The sequence below is a fragment of the Notolepis coatsorum genome (genome assembly GCF_963971535.1).
Source record: "Notolepis coatsorum genome assembly, chromosome: 9".
Lineage (NCBI taxonomy): Eukaryota > Metazoa > Chordata > Actinopteri > Aulopiformes > Paralepididae > Notolepis > Notolepis coatsorum.
The window spans coordinates 62529668-62548388 of record NC_140173.1 but is presented as its reverse complement, the minus strand read 5'-3'; the positions used below and the strand labels follow the sequence as shown (position 1 = coordinate 62548388).

General features: G+C 42.6%; 1 protein-coding gene across 4 annotated transcripts in view; it reads left to right on the top strand.

Moving 5' to 3' along the window:
• ubr2 (ubiquitin protein ligase E3 component n-recognin 2) overlaps positions 1-18721 on the top strand; it is a 168581-nt gene that overhangs the window by 92177 nt on the left and 57683 nt on the right. For all 4 annotated transcript variants that reach the window (XM_084321190.1, XM_084321188.1, XM_084321189.1 and 1 more), the window contains exons 19-27: positions 7857-7979; positions 8854-8917; positions 9499-9623; positions 13443-13495; positions 13699-13801; positions 14112-14160; positions 16238-16392; positions 17834-17939; positions 18209-18318. In XM_084321190.1, coding sequence (XP_084177316.1) covers positions 7857-7979; positions 8854-8917; positions 9499-9623; positions 13443-13495; positions 13699-13801; positions 14112-14160; positions 16238-16392; positions 17834-17939; positions 18209-18318 — 888 coding nt within the window. The remainder of the gene's footprint in view (positions 1-7856; positions 7980-8853; positions 8918-9498; positions 9624-13442; positions 13496-13698; positions 13802-14111; positions 14161-16237; positions 16393-17833; positions 17940-18208; positions 18319-18721) is intronic.

Below are 18721 nucleotides of genomic sequence, written 5' to 3'. Positions count from 1 at the left end.
ACCACAACACTGTCAACATCTGCAGTGCAAATATATAAACATCTGTTTTATCTAATAAGATCAAGTTTTCAGTCTGTTCATCTCGCTCTAATAATTTTTATTGCAGCACAGGAAAATATTTAATAAAATATATATACAGTAATATACACTTGACGTCCGCTACAATACAATATATTTCTACCAATATATCATCCTATGCTGTATCGACCCCCTTACTAATTTGGACTTTTTAAATCCAAAGAATAAAACCAAAAGGTCCTTGTGTCTGAAGCGTTGACTTCTGGTTAGATCACTAGGTGATATTGTGTTTTGCAGAAATGTACTTTTTTTAAGATTTGAATCTTAACCCTTTATCTGCCGGAGCTTATTCTCATCCTTGTATCCAGTCTGCCAGCTCTATTTGTCTATGGAGATGTTCACCTTCTTTGCAGGGCTATAACCTTTTTAATTGTATTGCTAAATTGACATTACTATGGCCCCATTCAACATCAATTATCTATCGTTCAGGATGTAGGAACGTTTAACTTTTTCATTCACACATTCATACAAAAATACGGTCTAGAGTATAAATATGTTTTAATCGTTTTCTGCAGTATTTTATAGAATGTGAGTTATAGCCATTTATGCATATATTAGATCATCAAATGCAGTTTGATAGCGATTGACGCCAGATAAAAAATTTCAATTGTACAAGGTCCTAAACGTCATGACTCATCATCTGCTGGTGACCGGAGGGGGGGGGGGGGGGGTCGTTTATAATGCAATGACCGACGTTAAATGATTCATGTAGTATGGGTGATATATACATCATAGCAGTTTGTATGGATAATAATAATCAAACGCTGAAACTCACCGCAGCTTCCTCGTAGCGATGGGGGATGATACTGGAGCAAAAAGATCGCTATTATGGGATGTTGATCTATGCAATCCATTTCCAGGTTGTATAATACTATATACGTCCAAATAATGTTGTTTATGGAGTTATGGCAACGGATCGATTATCCAGTGTGTCAAGATGGAGTCCCGCGAGCGATAGCGAGTGGCGGACGGAATAGGGGGGACACCAAGCACTTCCGGCCCCACTTCCGGTTTGGCAACTCGCCGATCGACCACCAAGTGGCGGTATTGAAGCGTCAGCACCAGTCAAGGATCCGTGGGTGAAATATGAATACCATGTCAGAAATTTGAAATATTGATCTCAAAGACGCTGTAAAACGTCATTGGCAGATTACGCATGGCGAGGAATGATGTCTTAACACATCATTAACACATCATCGGCGGAGAAAGGGTTAAAAAAGGTTTGAGTCCCTGCCCCACAGTAGAGACAAAGACAGTTGTGTGCATGTCATATTGGAGTACAGCGTCTTTCATGGCACCAAGACCAGCTCTGTTTCTGTTTCTTTCACCGAATTACAATTAGGGATGCCCCGATCGATCGGCCAGTGATCAGTATCTGCCGATATTCAGTATAAATATGAGATTGGGGAATTCCGATAATGCTTTCTAGTCGCCGATTTGCGAAAACCGATCGATGATGCGCGCGAAAAACATGATCCAATTCTCAGCCGAGTTAGAATCTTGCTGTCTTCTTTCCTACTACTCTCACACGCTGTGCAGTGCACGCATTGCCCCTCCCCTCCCCCTCACAGACCCGTCTTGCCAACAAATCCTCTCATTCGCTCTGAAAATGGCAAGAGTCCTAGCCTCCGCAACTTGCCGTGACAGCTCCTCTTTCAACATCACTGAAGCATTAAACAAAATGGCCCACTAAACTATTCACTTTAGTTTAATACATGAGGCGTTGTCTAATGTTATCTAGCTGGCTAGCTACTGATAGCTCATGATAACATCATTGGCATTCGTTTTTGCAGCTGTTGGCTAGCGTTTGCTAACTAGCTATCGTTCTTCTGTTTGCTAACGTTAGCTACCTAGCTACTGTTTAAACAAAATGGCCCAGTAAACTATTCACTTTAGTTTAATACATGAGGCGTTGTCTAACGTTATCTAGCTGGCTAGCTACTAGGGCTGACTCCGATTAGTCGAATAGTCGACTAATCGATCGAAAGGAGCTGTAGTCTACTGCCAACATCTTCGTCTAATGCAAAAAAATATATATATATACTTTTTTTTTTTTTAATAAAAAAATGTATCATTCTTTCCAAAAGAAAAGAGGCCTAGAAGCGTGGCTAACGCTAATGGCACGCATACCAGAGTCTAACTGCCTAACAAAACAGGCACAGAGGCACTAAAAGAGGATTTCACCCATCTAATGAACACACTAGACTAGATCAAGATGTATCCATCAGTGGACCAATTGCATGCTTTCGCAGAGGACAAGAAGCCTTCCGTCGACTCCTTCAGACATTAAGCACCCCCACAGCCCAAATGGTATGAGAAAATAAAAATAAAAGATTTCATAAAAAAGAATCATACTTTTTATTATTATTATATTTTTTTGACTAATAGTCGACTATCGGCCAATTTTGGCGACTACAAGTCGACTATACAAATCCTTAGTCGAGGACAGCCCTACTAGCTACTGATAGCTCATAATATCAACGTCAGTGATAACATTGGTATTTGTTTTTTGCAGCTGTTGGCTAGCGTTGGCTAACTAGCTACTGTTTAAACAAAATGGCAGAGTAAACTATTCACTTTAGTTTAATACATGAGGCGTTGTCTAATGTTATCTAGCTGGCTAGCTACTGATAGCTCATGATATCAACGTCTGATAACATCATTGGCATTTGTTTTTGCAGCTGTTGGCTAGCGTTGGCTAACTAGCTATCGTCTTTCATAGCTGTAACTGTGAACGGCAGTGATGCTAGCCTTATGTGATCTTATGAGTTTCAGTTCATAGGAAAATACTTTGACTATAATGGTTAGAAGTAAATTAACTTAGATGCTGTTATGCTTAACACCCAGTACTATTTACTTTACTTAATTTCTAAGATTAGATTAGATAATTTAGTCCGGACTTTGAGAATGCCTGTGTTAGACCTACAGTATATAAACAAAAACGGATCGGTATCGGCAGTGTATCGGCCGATATGGCTCATAGGCGATTGGTGATCGGTATCGGTGGCAAAAAAAACGTGATCAGGGCATCCCTAATTACAATGTTTTGATTGAGTTCTTGCCACGAGGCTTAACAATAATGACTCCTAAACATGGGTTTAAAATGTATTGTAGCCTCTATGATGGGTACTATTGTTATGTGTGCTCCAGGCGAGAGCCTCTATGATGGGTACTATTGTGATGTGTGCTCCAGGCGAGAGCCTCTATGATGTGTAATATTGTGATGTGTGCTCCAGGCGGGAGCCTCTATGATGTGTAATATTGTGATGTGTGCTCCAGGCGGGAGCCTCTATGATGTGTTATATTGTGATGTGTGCTCCAGGCGGGAGCCTCTATGATGTGTAATATTGTGATGTGTAATATTGTGATGTGTGCTCCAGGCGGGAGCCTCTATGATGTGTTATATTGTGATGTGTGCTCCAGGCGGGAGCCTCTATGATGTGTAATATTGTGATGTGTAATATTGTGATGTGTGCTCCAGGCGGGAGCCTCTATGATGTGTAATATTGTGATGATGTGTAATATTGTGATGTGTGCTCCAGGCGGGAGCCTTTATGATGTGTAATATTGTGATGATGTGTAATATTGTGATTTGTGCTCCAGGCGGGAGCCTTTATGATGTGTAATATTGTGATGTGTGCTCCAGGCGGGAGCCTCTATGATGTGTTATATTGTGATGTGTAATGTTGTGATGTGTGCTCCAGGCAGGAGCCTCTATGATGTGTAATATTGTGATGTGTGCTCCAGGCGGGAGCCTTTATGATGTGTTATATTGTGATGTGTGCTCCAGGCGGGAGCCTCTATGATGTGTAATATTGTGATGTGTAATGTTGTGATGTGTGCTCCAGGCAGGAGCCTCTATGATGTGTAATATTGTGATGTGTGCTCCAGGCGAGAGCCTCTATGATGTGTTATATTGTGATGTGTGCTTCAGGCGGGAGCCTTTATGATGAGTTATATTGTGATGATGTGTAATATTGTGATTAGGGATGCACGATATTGATTTTTTGACACCGATACCGATATCTTTATGCTCCTCAAGCCGATAACCGATATCGATAACAGATATTTATTGTATTATATATTTTTTTAAATGTGTATATATATATATATAATTTTTTTAATCAATTTTTTTTTTTTTTTTTAGTATTTATAAGCTCCGACGTCATCGGTACTGCTATCGGTACTCGAGAAATTATGGAGTTTTTTTTTTGAGGAATTTAAACGTCGCAAACTAATCTTGTTGGCAGTTTTCTATCTCTCCTCCCTGGGTCTCTCTCTGCCTACGCGAGCCAGCCGGCTGTGCTCTTACACACACTCACTCACTCACACACACACACAGCTCTGCTCTCGACAGCACCCGTGTGTGTGTGTGTGTGTGTGTGTATGTGTGTGTGTGTGTGTGTGAGTGTGTGTAAGAGCACGGCTCGCGCAGGCAGAGAGAGACCCAGGGAGGAGAGATAGAAAACGGCCAACAAGATTAGTTTGCGACATTTAAATTCCTCAAAAAAAGTCTGGGTCTATTTTTACTAAAGTCGATGCTGACAACGCTCGTTGGCACAAGTGCAACAAGACATTTGCCAGTAATGTATAAGCGCTGGTACTTGTCAATGTGGCTGGCGGGGAGCAGCTAACGTTATAGCTCCGAGTAGAATAATGGCCGACAATCCGGAGGTAAATAAACAAACGAGAGCTTCTGATTGGTGGTAAGAAGAAGAGGTGGGTGCAAGCGGAGGGACGTAATTGGCAGATCGACTGTCTGTCTCCGAATGTAACGTGACTACGTCACAGCCAAGAAGGGGAGCGCTAGATTTGTGAAAAACTCCCTGTTCCTAAACCACACGCTATCAGTTTTACCACAGTACTGGCAAAACGGGAGGAAGCTATAATAAAAACAAGCGCCCTTCATCCAAATCCACCCACACCGGATTTCTTTTAAAGGTGCTATGCATTATAAATGTCATTTTTCAGTCTCTAGCATTGTATTATAGTAATAGGAGTTCGTATCAATGTGTTTTTGGGCCTAAATACTATATTGGCGAATTCCTCAGCTACAGCCCATCCCCTCTTTGCCTCTAGTAAATCAGGTCATGTTGATTTGACGACCTGGTGCACGTCACAGGGCGCTGTTTATAGCGCACGGTGATGTGATTGGCTCTGTGGTTTTAGTAATGCCCGCCTCCATTCTTGCTACCTGCAGGGTGGAAGGTTTGTCCAGAAGATCACTAATCAGCTGAAGCCTGATGCGGTTCCCTCGGTCTTCGACAGACAGACCGGCGTTAGCTCTCGGGACTCGGGAGCGATCGCTAGCTACTTAGCACCAGCCGGGGCCGGCGTTAGCAACCGGGAGCGTCGTTGAGCATTCAGCCTGCTGGCTACCTAGATCCACTTCAACCAGCGTCGCGGAGCATTCAGCCTGCAGGCTACACAGCTTGTCGGTGTGCTAATAGCCTCTGCAAGCTAACGGTAGCTGGCTACACAGCTTGTCGGTGTGCTGGAGCCTCTGCAAGCTAACGTTAGCTGGCTACACAGCTTGTCGGTGTGCTGGAGCCTCTGCAAGCTAACGGTAGCTGGCTCCAGGCTATTAGCACATCGACAAGCTGCTGGAGCTCCCGACGCTCGGCTGGTTGAAGTGGATCTAGGTAGCCAGCAGGCTGAATGCTCCGCGACGCTCCCGGTTGCTATCATGTGCAGGTCCTCTTCTCAGACCTGTGTGGCAAAGCACTGCACACGCATCATGCAAGCTACACATCGCTGCATGTTGATCAATGGTGGCCCACTCGGTGCATCACAGTGGGCTACTATTGTGCTAACAACAACCGCGGTGTCCGGCTTGTCGGCCGGCATGAGTGCTCGATTTGGGGTGGTTCTCTCCTCCTTGTGTGCCCCCGTTCTCGCGGGTGTCCTGCCGGGGAGCTTGTGGACGCGACAACAGCGGCGGCCGTAGCGTTAGTTAGCTCATAGCTATTGTGTACCACTAGCGTTACGGCGGGCTCGAGCACCCTACGGCTGCCGCCGTTGTCGCGTCCATGGGCTCCCCGGCAGGGTACCCGTGGGGACGGGGTGTACAGAGAGGAGAGAACCATTTTGGGTCGGCCGTTCATGCCGGCCAGCGAGCCGGACGTCGGGATATGTTGTTAGCACAATAGCTACCAAGCTAAGCTATGTTAGCTTCTAACGGTGTATACACAATATGTACAACGACACAATGATTTACATTATTACAAATATGGTAACGTGGTTGTGGCTTTTACAAATAGTGGTAACATATATATAGATAGACAGTACTGCTACATCTCTATATTTATGACATACCATATTTGTATTGCTACAGTACTGCTCAGTACTGCTATGATGGAGACCAGAGAAAGACTTTCGTCTGGTTTACATCAGGGTCCCCCAATTTCAATTCATGGTAACATATTATATATATATAGATAGACAGTACTGCTACATCTCTATATTTATGACATACCATATTTGTATGTAACCTGAAACCTAATCTCTGACGGGGAGATGGGCGGAGCTATTTGGTGGGTGGCTGTCACTCAAAGTCTGGGTGGAGCCAAGCCAATAATAGCCTGCTTTCATGAGGCTGAAAAATGCTGGTTTTGAGTACAAGATTAGAAATATAAAACAATGATTATTTTTGGAATAAAAATTACAGATGTGTTACATAGACTCACAGGAAGTGTGTAAAGTTGCCCAAATAGTGCTAGGAATAGCAGTGCATAACCCCTTTAACCAAAAAATGTATTATGTTATCGGAGCTATCAATAACGTTATCGAGTTTATCGGGATGACGTCATAATTGCTGATATCGGCCCGATAATTATCGGCCCGATAATTATCGTGCATCCCTAATTGTGATGTGTAATATTGTGATGTGTGCTCCAGGCGAGATCCTCTATGATGTGTAATATTGTGATGTGTGCTCCAGGCGGGAGCCTCTATGATGTGTAATATTGTGATGTGTGCTCCAGGCGGGAGCCTCTATGATGTGTTATATTGTGATGTGTGCTCCAGGCGGGAGCCTCTATGATGTGTAATATTGTGATGTGTGCTCCAGGCGGGAGCCTCTATGATGTGTAATATTGTGATGATGTGTAATATTGTGATGTGTGCTCCAGGCGGGAGCCTTTATGATGTGTTATATTGTGATGTGTGCTCCAGGCGGGAGCCTCTATGATGTGTAATATTGTGGTGATGTGTAATATTGTGATGTGTAATATTGTGATGATGTGTAATGTTGTGGTGATGTGTAATATTGTGATGTGTAATATTGTGTTGATGTGTAATATTGTGATGTGTGCTCCAGGCGGGAGCCTCTATGATGTGTAATATTGTGTTGATGTGTAATATTGTGATGTGTGCTCCAGGCGGGAGCCTCTATGATGTGTAATATTGTGTTGATGTGTAATATTGTGATGTGTGCTCCAGGCAGGAGCCTCTATGATGTGTAATATTGTGATGATGTGTAATGTTGTGGTGATGTGTAATGTTGTGGTGATGTGTAATATTGTGATGATGTGTAATGTTGTGGTGATGTGTAATATTGTGATGATGTGTAATGTTGTGGTGATGTGTAATGTTGTGATGTGTAATGTTGTGGTGATGTGTAATGTTGTGGTGATGTGTCCTCCAGGCGAGAGCCTCTATGATGTGTAATGTTGTGATGATGTGTAATGTTGTGATGATGTGTAATGTTGTGATGATGTGTAATGTTGTGGTGATGTGTAATGTTGTGATGTGTAATGTTGTGGTGATGTGTGCTCCAGGCGGGAGCCTCTATGATGGACCCCAACCACTTCCTGATGATCGTTCTGAGTCGCTTTGAGCTCTACCACATCTTCAGCTCAGCCGACTGCAGGAAGAGGTACTGCAGGGAGACCGCCAACAAGGTCTGTATAGAGCTTTTTAGAGTGTTACTGTACCCCATACCTTTTAGAGTGTTACTGCTTTTATACCATGGTTATTAAGTACAAACGCGTGCACAGGTTTGACACATTTTCTTCAGTGTAGTTGAGCAAGGGAAAAGCAGCTTAGATTAGTCATTATTCTGGTTATAAATTGGTCTATATTCTGATTATAGATTAGTCTATATATTCTGATTATACATTAGTCTATATTCTGATTATAGATTATTAGTCTATATTCAGTTCAAATGTAAAAAAAAAAATTGCAGAAATCTTGGCCAATGCTGTGTGAATGAGTGATGTCATGCAGGGAGTTCACTCTCTGCTCTTCACTGCTCAATGCTGCTCCTCGTTTAATTAACAGTGAATGAAAACGGGTCACTTTTCCAGCGTCAACTCTGGGACCCTGGCGTGCGCAGTGTGTGCTAATCCCAGTGCTAAACCCTCTTCAGTGAACATAACTATTAGAATGGAAAAAAAAAGACACAAAAACAAACGGGGATGCAAAGCGTATTACTGTGTGCAACCAGTTCTTGTTTTTCTTTTATTATTTGTTTTTTCATTTTGATTGTTTATTATGTATTGTGCAGCGTGAAAGAAGGGAAATGCACAGAACATGTTAAATGCTCGTTTTAACGCACAGCAGCAGACAAAGTAACCAAACATTCATGTCGGTCCTTGGCCATATTTTGTTGAGTGAGGATTTTCCCTTCTTTGATGCGGTGTACACATCCAGCACACTCTGCTCCTGGTATCAATCAAAAGCTTCCGAGTTGAGTCACTTCTTTGTGCAATATATGGCTGTGCCATCTCTCTTATCTATATCTATCTCTTTCTATCTCTCTCTCTATCTCTCTAGGATGTGGTTCAACAGAACAACACGTTGATAGAGGAGATGCTGCACCTCATCATGATGGTCGTGGGTGAGTTCCTCTTTAAAGACACTATGCACCCCATCATGATGCATCTTATCATAAAGACACTACGTACCTCATCATGATGCATCTTATCATAAAGACACTACGTACCTCATCATGATGTATCTTATCATAAAGACACTATGTACCTCATCATGATGCATCTTATCATAAAGACACTATGTACCTCATCATGATGCATCTTATCATAAAGACACTACGTACCTCATCATGACGTACTTCATCATAAAGACACTACGTATTATTGCATCAACACATCGCTGTGATGACACATTCTTCTGCTAGCAAAATATTCCCCCAGCCAACTCCACCTACAACCAGCGGATAAACACTGAACACATCCTCAAGTGAAATCTTTACTGTTGCCAGTGGCACTTGAATCTCATCAATTTAATGTAATTTCCCATTGAAAGTAATAATAGAATATGGAGATTAAACATCAATGTATCTCTTTACATAATTACAGACCTCAATGAAAATCTCCTCGTTCTGAAATCTTAAAAATGTGTGTGTGTGTGTGTGTGTGACTGTTTGTGTGACTGTGTGTGTGTGTGTGTGTGTTCCAGGGGAGCGTTTCTCTGCAGGGATCGGCCAGGTGGAGACCTGTGATGAGATCAAGAGGGAGATCGTCCACCAGCTGTGCATCAGACCCATGGCCCACAGCGAGCTGGTCAAGGCCCTGCCAGAGAACGTGAGACAACCGCTGTCCTCGCTGTGTGTCAAGTCCTCCCCCTGTCTCTCTGTCCTCACTGTGTCAAGTCCTCCCCCTGTCTCTCTGTCTGTCCTCACTGTATCAAGTCCTCCCCCTGTCTCTCTGTCCTCCTCACTGTGTCAAGTCCTCCCCCTGTCTCTCTGTCCTCCTCACTGTGTCAAGTCCTCCCCCTGTCTCTCTGTCCTCCTCACTGTGTCAAGTCCTCCCCCTGTCTCTCTGTCCTCCTCACTGTGTCAAGTCCTCCCCCTGTCTCTCTGTCTGTCCTCACTGTATCAAGTCCTCCCCCTGTCTCTCTGTCCTCCTCACTGTATCAAGTCCTCCCCCTGTCTCTCTGTCCTCCTCACTGTGTCAAGTCCTCCCCCTGTCTCTCTGTCTGTCCTCACTGTATCAAGTCCTCCCGCTGTCTCTCTGTCTGTCCTCACTGTATCAAGTCCTCCCCCTGTCTCTCTGTCCTCCTCACTGTGTCAAGTCCTCCCCCTGTCTCTCTGTCCTCCTCACTGTGTCAAGTCCTCCCCCTGTCTCTCTGTCTGTCCTCGCTGTGTGTCAAGCAGGCATTAAAGCGTTCCGTCTTGGGACGGATATCCGTCCATTTGATTTGGAGATTCCGTCATTTGATTCGGAGTCGTGACTGATTTTAACCTGAGCCAATCAGAGGCGTCAAATATCATTTTTTCCCCTACCGCGGCCGCACCAAGCAGTCATTTGCGAGCAATCGGCAAATTCTCAGGCAAATGCAACCAACCAGAAGGTGAGATTGTTCTGAGTTTACAGCCCTTTCACCCGCCTCCGCTGTGCTCAGCACCAATGGGAAGCGCCCGTTTTCTTTTGAGTTTCTGAAACTCCGCCATTGCTCTCTAGCGTCTAGCTCTACTCGCGAGTAAACTTGACTCATCAACAACATGCGGCAACTTTTACGAGACCGTAAGTTCATTCGACTTATTCTAGTCTAAAGAAACATATATATTACTATTGCTATTGATAAATCTAGGTAACGTGAATGCCACAAAACGAATGCCTTTTGTTAATCAGAACGTTATTTACGCGACAAGCAGTGTGTTGTTGTCGTTGTTGTTGTTGGTGTTGTTTCGTGTGTGTGCTTGCGCCACTCGCTTTCTGATAAATGTATGAATGTTGATAAATCTAGGTAACGTTAATGCCACAAAACGAATGACTTTGTTAATCAGAACGTTATTTGCGTTATCAATTGTTTTTAAGCTCAATAAACGTCTTTCTCCCATTTGTCCGGGAGATCTCTGGGTAACAGTACTGTATATTTGCATATATCATACGTCACAAATGTAACATTACTATATGTAGTATGTCATGTATGTCACTATGAATTGAAAATGGGGGGGACCCTGATGTAAACAAGACGAACGTCTTTCTCTGGTCTGCATCCCCTTAACAATTGTGTGTATTGAGCCGTACTGTATTGTACCCATTTTGCAATCTGTTAAATATTGATTGATTATTATTAACAGATTGCAAAATGGGTATAGTACAGTACAGCTCAATACACACAATTGTTAAGGGGCTGCAGACCAGAGAAAGACTTTAGTTTTGTTTACATCAGGGTCCCCCATTTTCAATTCATCATAACATATATGACACACATGACATACAGATAGACAATACTGCTACATCTATAAATTTATGACATACCAGATTTACAAATACAGTAGCCTATTGTTTGTGATACAAAAATAGTCTAAAAAGAGTATATACATTTGACGAAGAAACTGTACATTGGAGGTGGTTGGATGGGGGGGGGGGGTTGTAACTGTACATTAGATTATCGACAACCTTACTTGGTCCCAAGAAGAGGGTCTCGTGTATTAAATAAAGTTTTCATTCACTCTGGATCTTGTAAATCCAGTAGCAATACACACAATTGTTAAGGGGATGCAGACCAGAGAAAGGCGTTTGTCTTGTTTACATCAGGGTCCCCCATTTTCAATTCATAGTGACATTTATGACATACACAACATACATGACATCATGACATTTTTGACATAGGGACATGTATAAAAGTATTCTGTACTTCTGTATGACAAATATTAAAGAAACTTGAAACTACATGCCTTACAGGTATATAGTAATAGTACTGTTACATTTGTCACATATACGATATGCAAATATACAGTACTGTTACCCAGAGATCCTAACAGTAAATATATACATATGATGAGGAGGAGACTGTACATTAGGAGGGGGTGAGTGGGTGGTAAAAAAAATATATACAAACGGTGGGGAGGAGACTGTCCATTGTTGTTGTGGCATAATTGCGAAACGTGTTTAGTCCCTTGTTTGTATGATAACAAGCCGTTTAGTTCATGGTTCAAAGTAATGGGAAAAGGGTGCTAGCTCGCCATCAATCCATCTTGCTAGCCACAAGACTTGCATTCACGCTCTCCAGCACACAGCCTCCCTGCCTGGCACAACAACAGTAGGGTATATAGTCACAGTCAGGACAGTAGGCTCTACAAGTAGGCTCCCTTAAAACGCTAACGCTATTAAAAAAAAAATACAGTGGAGGTTAAAATAAGAATATGACTTGGCCAGAAAAAAAGTTCAGTCAGGAGATTTTTTTTTGCTTTAATCCCTGGTCAAGTCCTCCCCTTGTCTCTCTGACTATGTCACCTCCCTGTATCTGAAGGCAGTTCTACCCTGGGCCCTCTGCTATCTCCACCACACCCTATGAGCCCAGCATGTGGGCTGTGTGGCTCACTGATGTGGCCAGACTGACACCTAGTGGTCAGACCTGGTAGCTATGGATTCTAGTGCTAATGAGTTGATGAACTCATTTTAGCCTCTTGTTCTGCATTCATTTGATTGGCTGAACACGGACATGGTTTTGACTAGTCAGCCTTTCAGCCTCTGCTCGTGTTTTTAATATTTCAAAATGGAAAAATACAATTACAAAAATAATTAATAAATAAATAAAATATGCAAACCTGTGTTAATTAAGTCCTGAACAATAGATATTAGGGCTGGGCGATATAACTATAACGATAAATATCGTGATATATTTTAATAATTGATATCGAATATCGAAAAAAATTAAAACTTTTTTTAATTTTTTTTTGTGTGACCTGCAACAGGGCAGTTTTAAAACCAGAGACAGTGGACAGACTTGTCTTTCTTGCCTGCAACTTAAAGTAATGGCTTTGCTTGTCCAAATGACAATACTGACCAAATTGAGATTTATTTTTCTCTTGTCCATTTATTTTGTTTGCTTTCTAATTTAAAATACAGTTTGAAACCGTCTGTACACAGTAGGCTATGTGTGCTAGCAGAGCTAGATTCCAGTCATGAGTCACGGTGCACATGTGCGGTGGTTTGTCCACCAAAAAAGCACCAAAAGATTGAAAATAAACTAGCAGAGCCAGAACTGTTCAACTCCCCTGGAGCCACAGCCAGCAGAGAAGCCGGTTTACTTTCGCTTTTAAACCAGCTGCAGCCTGATAACTGTGTGAGGGGATGTAACACTAAAGATGGCGGCAACGACAAAGAATTGCTGCAAAATAAACATAAATCTGTTGTTTAAAAAAAAAAAAAAAAAAACGTATAACAATTTCGATAATTATCGATATAGAGAAATATGATAACATTATCATATCGTTATCGTGATATGATTTTTTGCCATATCGCCCAGCCCTAATAGATATGTTTAAGAGTAGCTGCACCGTCTTAATCTGTCTAGATTAGAATGTCTAATAAATGAATACATTGCCGATAAACATGTATAGACTGATTGTTGAAAGCATCTTGACTCTTGAATTGTGCTCATCTTTGTAGGAGAACAAGGAGACTGGGATGGAGAGAGTCATTGACAGTGTGGCTTTGTTTAAGTGAGTCTCTTTCTCTGTCAACATTCAAGAGATATTGCACTCTAAAACATCATTTATACACAGTATGTCATTGGTATTTTATGAGGATTCAAAGATGATTGCTGTATATATACATAATTAGTATAATTTATTACTAACAAATATTTCTCCTGAAGAGGTGTTGGCTACTGTAACAGTATGTGTTAATCTCACTGCGTCAACAGGAAGCCTGGTGTGACTGGCAGGGGGCTGTACGAGCTCAGGCCAGAGTGTTCCAAGCAGTTCAATCTTTACTTCCACCACTACTCCCGCGCTGACCAGTCCAAGGTACCATACACTTTGCTGTAGTACCACACACTCTAATGTAGTACCACACACTAGAGCTGTCCCCGAAGCCTGTTTTTGGGCTTCGAACTTTGTCAGGACGTTCAAACCTTTGTTTTTAATTACAATACAATTATTATCTTTATTTTTTTTTCAAACTAAATCCTCAATTTTAATAGTGATTCACCTGTATACTATTGTGTAGTATTAATGCTATGTAGTATTGCTATGTAGTATTAATATTTGTTAGAGTTGATGATTTGAGTCATGTAGTCCAGACTGACTGACCTTTAACTCACTTTGCCCCCAATAGGCTGAGGAGGCCCAGAGGAAACTGAAGACACAGAATGGAGAAGACACAGGTACGCACCATTGATAAATGAGGGCCCAGGTCTCATTTAGAGAAAAGATCAAACCTGAACATATCTGTATGTTTGACAAAACAAACATATCAACGCAGTTAATTGTGATTTCGCTTAATCAATATATTGCCTGAATATTCAAAAATAATTCACAATCATATTTATTGAACATTTAGTCTGTTTGCTAAAGTTGAATTTGTTTTCGAGGATACCAGTCAGTAGAATGTGTTGACCTGTACAACAGTACCTGCTTGTGTAGAGGATACAGTACAACAGTACCTGCTTGTGTAGAGGATACAGTACAACAGTACCTGCTTGTGTAGAGGATACAGTACAACAGTACCTGCCTGTGTAGAGCAGGGCTATTCAACTGGCGGCCCGCGGGCCAGATCCGGCCTGCGGGATGATTCTGACCGGCCCGCCAAAGATTACATGATGATTTTTTTTTTATTTTTTTTTTAATATTTTTTTTTATTTTTTTTTTTACTTTTTTCTTTTCATGTCAACGTTAACACGCACAATTTAGCCAAAAGTCACTCAATTAATGACAGATTTCATTGATAAATTGAGGGAAAACTTTGCAAGTCGATTTGATGAATTTGACATGTCCAGAGAATTGATGCATTTTGTGAGCAACCCATTTGCCAATGTAGCTGCTATTTCCACAAAAGGACAAGAGTTCCTTGCATCACTTCACATTGATGAAGGTCTCCTGCAACTTGAAATAATTGACATGCAAGCATCATCTGCTCTGAAGCAGGCACTTGAGAATGAATCCACCACAACATTTTGGATAAAGTGTATTCATGTCAAGACATTCCCCAAAATAAAAACGCTGGCAATATCTGTGCTAACAATGTTTGGCTCAACATACACCTGTGAATCCAGTTTCTCTCACATGAATGCCATTAAAACAAGCAACCGTGCCTCCTTGACAAATGAGCATTTGCATCACTGTTTGCGGGTAGCCCTCACTTCCTATGAACCCTCTTTCTCTGCCATTGCCCAGTCAAATAAGTGCAATCGCTCTCATTAGATGTGTGTATGCAGGGGAGTAGCTGGGGGGGGGGGGGGGGTAGCTTAGGATGATTCCAAGGGCTGGGGGGGGGGGGCCCAATTTTTTTTTTTTTTTTTTTTTTTTTTTTTTTTTTTTAACTAGACATCACTCACGTGTATTATTGATACTCTCATTGATACTATGTTTGTTTCTGAAGTGTGTGTGTGTGTGTGTGTGTGTGTGTGTGTGTGTGTGTGTATATAGAGAGAGAGGGGGGGCTTTGGTAGACTATTGCATTGGTCCATTCATTGAAGATGAACGCAATGCGACATCCTTTACTAGGCTCACCCACCAACAGTGCAGGTGCTGAACTGCTGATCCGAATGTATAGGTAAAAACCATATTATGCGTTTTCATCAATAAAAAAATGGCCAAAGAAAATTCCGCTTGCGCGCTTACGCACGCTCGCATTCACTGGGGGCCTACAAATAAATTCTTTCATGGGGCCCAGAATCTGGAGCTACACCCCTGTGTGTATGTAGGCTAGGCCTGTCTGCCCCCCACCCCCCTGATGTTTGAGAGTTAAGAGTGGACAATAAGTGCTAATAAGATGCTGTGATTTGCTGTTGTTGCACAGACATGAAGCACTTTTTCATAAGCTCAGCTGCACTATAAATGTGTTTTTTTGTTCAAGTGTTGATGTTAGAATGTTCAGATGCACATCATGCACTTGTTTGTTTTTTATTTTATTTTTATATTGAAATGTTGAAGAGGAGATGTTGCAGTTGTTGCACAGTCATAAATGAAGCACTTTCTGCAGGAGATGTTGCAGATGTGGCACATAAATGAAGCACTTTTTTTGAAAAGTATACTACTTTTGCAATGTAGTTAAATAAAAGTTGTGAAAATGTGGTTGCGTGTTGTGTCAAGTGTACATATATTCATAGCACGGGGAGGCGCCGTGGCAGTCCGGCCCCTGGCCCCTTGGGTTTCTGACAATGTGGCCCCCTGAACAATTTAGTTGAATAGCCCTGGTGTAGAGGATACAGTAGAGTGTTGACCTGTGTGTCTTGTGTGCAGCCCTGCCTCCTCCTGTGCTGCCAGCTCTCTGCCCGCTGTTTGCCAGCCTGGTCAACTTGCTGCAGAGCGACGTCCTGCTGTCCATCATAGGAGCCGTGCTGCAGTGGGCTGTGGAGCCCAGCGGGGGGCACTGGTCTGAGTCCATGCTGCAGAGGGTACGTGTCACAGGTTTGAGTCCAGGCTGCAGAGGGTACGTGTCACAGGTTTGAGTCCAGGCTGCAGAGGGTACGTGTCACAGGTTTGAGTCCAGGCTGCACAGGGTACGTGTCACAGTGTGTTTGGAGCAGGTTTGGGGTCAATTGACCATTATTCACACAGTGGCCATTCAGGCTCATGTCATGCTCAGGTTGGGATTCCTTTCCACCCTGTTCCCACGGTGGGAACATTTATGTACAAACATGTTTTACATTGTTGTACCACAACACAATATTAAAATATTAAAAACATGTTTTACATTGTTGTACCACAACACAATATTAAAATATTAAAAACATGTTTTACATTGTTGTACCACAACACAATATTAAAAACATGTTTTACATTGTTGTACCACAACACAATATTAAAATATTAAAAACATGTTTTACATTGTTGTACCACAACACAATATTAAAAACATGTTTTACATTGTTGTACCACAACACAATATTAAAATATTAAAAACATGTTTTACATTGTTGTACCACAACAGAATATACAAATATTATAACATATTTTACATTGTTGTACCACAACACAATATTAAAGTGTATTTAGCATACGTTACTTTACTTCCTCTTTGAGATGTTTGACAGTTGAACGTTGTCCGACCCTGCGTAGGAGAATGTTCTATGTCTAACTATGTCTAGTAAGTAAAACTTTATTTATATAGCGTACTTCTCAGCACGAGTGCACAAAGTGCTTTACAACAGTAATATATAACATCAATAAAATACAGTGAGAGGAAACATTTGAAGAAAAGAATAAAATATAAAATTAGCTAATACAACAAAAAAATTTAAAGACATGAACAGAAAAACGGCTATAGGTGTTTAAAAGCCTGCCTGTAGAGGTACGTTTTTAGCTGCCTTGAGCTAAAAATGAGCTCCGAGGGAACGGTTCTCAAGTTTAGGCGGAGGGCGCTCCAGAGCCTAGGAGGGGCTGTCACTGCGAAAGCTCGGCCCCCCCCCCCTTTTTTTTTAAAAGCCTGGTACTGGGCACCACCAGGAGCTCCTGGTTGGATGACCACAGTGACCTGCTGGAGGAAAGTGGGTGGATGAGCTCGCTGATGTAGGGGAGGGTGGGGGCCTTGTCCATGGAGGGCTCTGTAGGTGAACACCAGGCCCTTGAAGTTGATCCTGAAACTTACCGGGAGCCAGTGCAGGGAAGCTAGGATGGGGGGGTGATGTGACGTGAGTAGCCTGGCGGCAGCACTTTGGACCAACTAAGGTTGATCCACTGATGTTTTTTTATTTAGGTAGGTGAATAATGAGTTGCAATAGTAGTCTGGATGAAATAAAAGTGTGTGTACAGACATTTCCAGACAGAATAGACACGCAATGCTCCAACTTACTCACACTCAGTGTGTGTGTGTGTGTGCGTGTGCTCGCGCTCCAGGTGCTCCACCTGGCTGGCTTGGCTCTGCTGGAGGAGCAGCAGCAGTTGGAGAACAGCAGCGGAGAAGAACATGATGTCACCTTCAACTTCACCACCAAGATCTCCTGTGAGTACACACACACACACACACACACACACACACACACACACACACACACACACACACACACACACACACACACACACACACACACACACACATGGTACAAACACACACACACACACACACACACACACACACACACACACACACACACACACAGTATCCCTACTCGCAACAGAGAGTAACGAATAGCCATCCTTAAAGCTAAGTTATGTCTACAGAAGAATACTGTGTTCAACTAGTGATGTGTGTGTGTGTGTGTTGTCTCCTAGGCCCAGGAGAGGCCCCCAGTAACACAGCCAGTGTTCTGGCTCTGCTAGAGACCCTCCAGAACGCCCCTCACCTGGAGGTTCATAAAGACATGATCCGTTGGATCCTCAAGGTACTACACACACACACCAGCTACACTAACTGCTAGCTTAGCCTAGCTCACTCCCTACATGCTACACTAACTGCTAGCTTAGCCTAGCTGACTCCCTACAGGCTACACTAACTGCTAGCTTAGCCTAGCTCACTCCCTACATGCTACACTAACTGCTAGCTTAGCCTAGCTCACTCCCTACATGCTACACTAACTGCTAGCTTAGCCTAGCTCACTCCCTACAGGCTACACTAACTGCTAGCTTAGCCTAGCTCACTCCCTACAGGCTACACTAACTGCTAGCTTAGCCTAGCTCACTCCCTACAGGCTACACTAACTGCTAGCTTAGCCTAGCTCACTCCCTACATGCTACACTAACTGCTAGCTTAGCCTAGCTCACTCCCTACATGCTACACTAACTGCT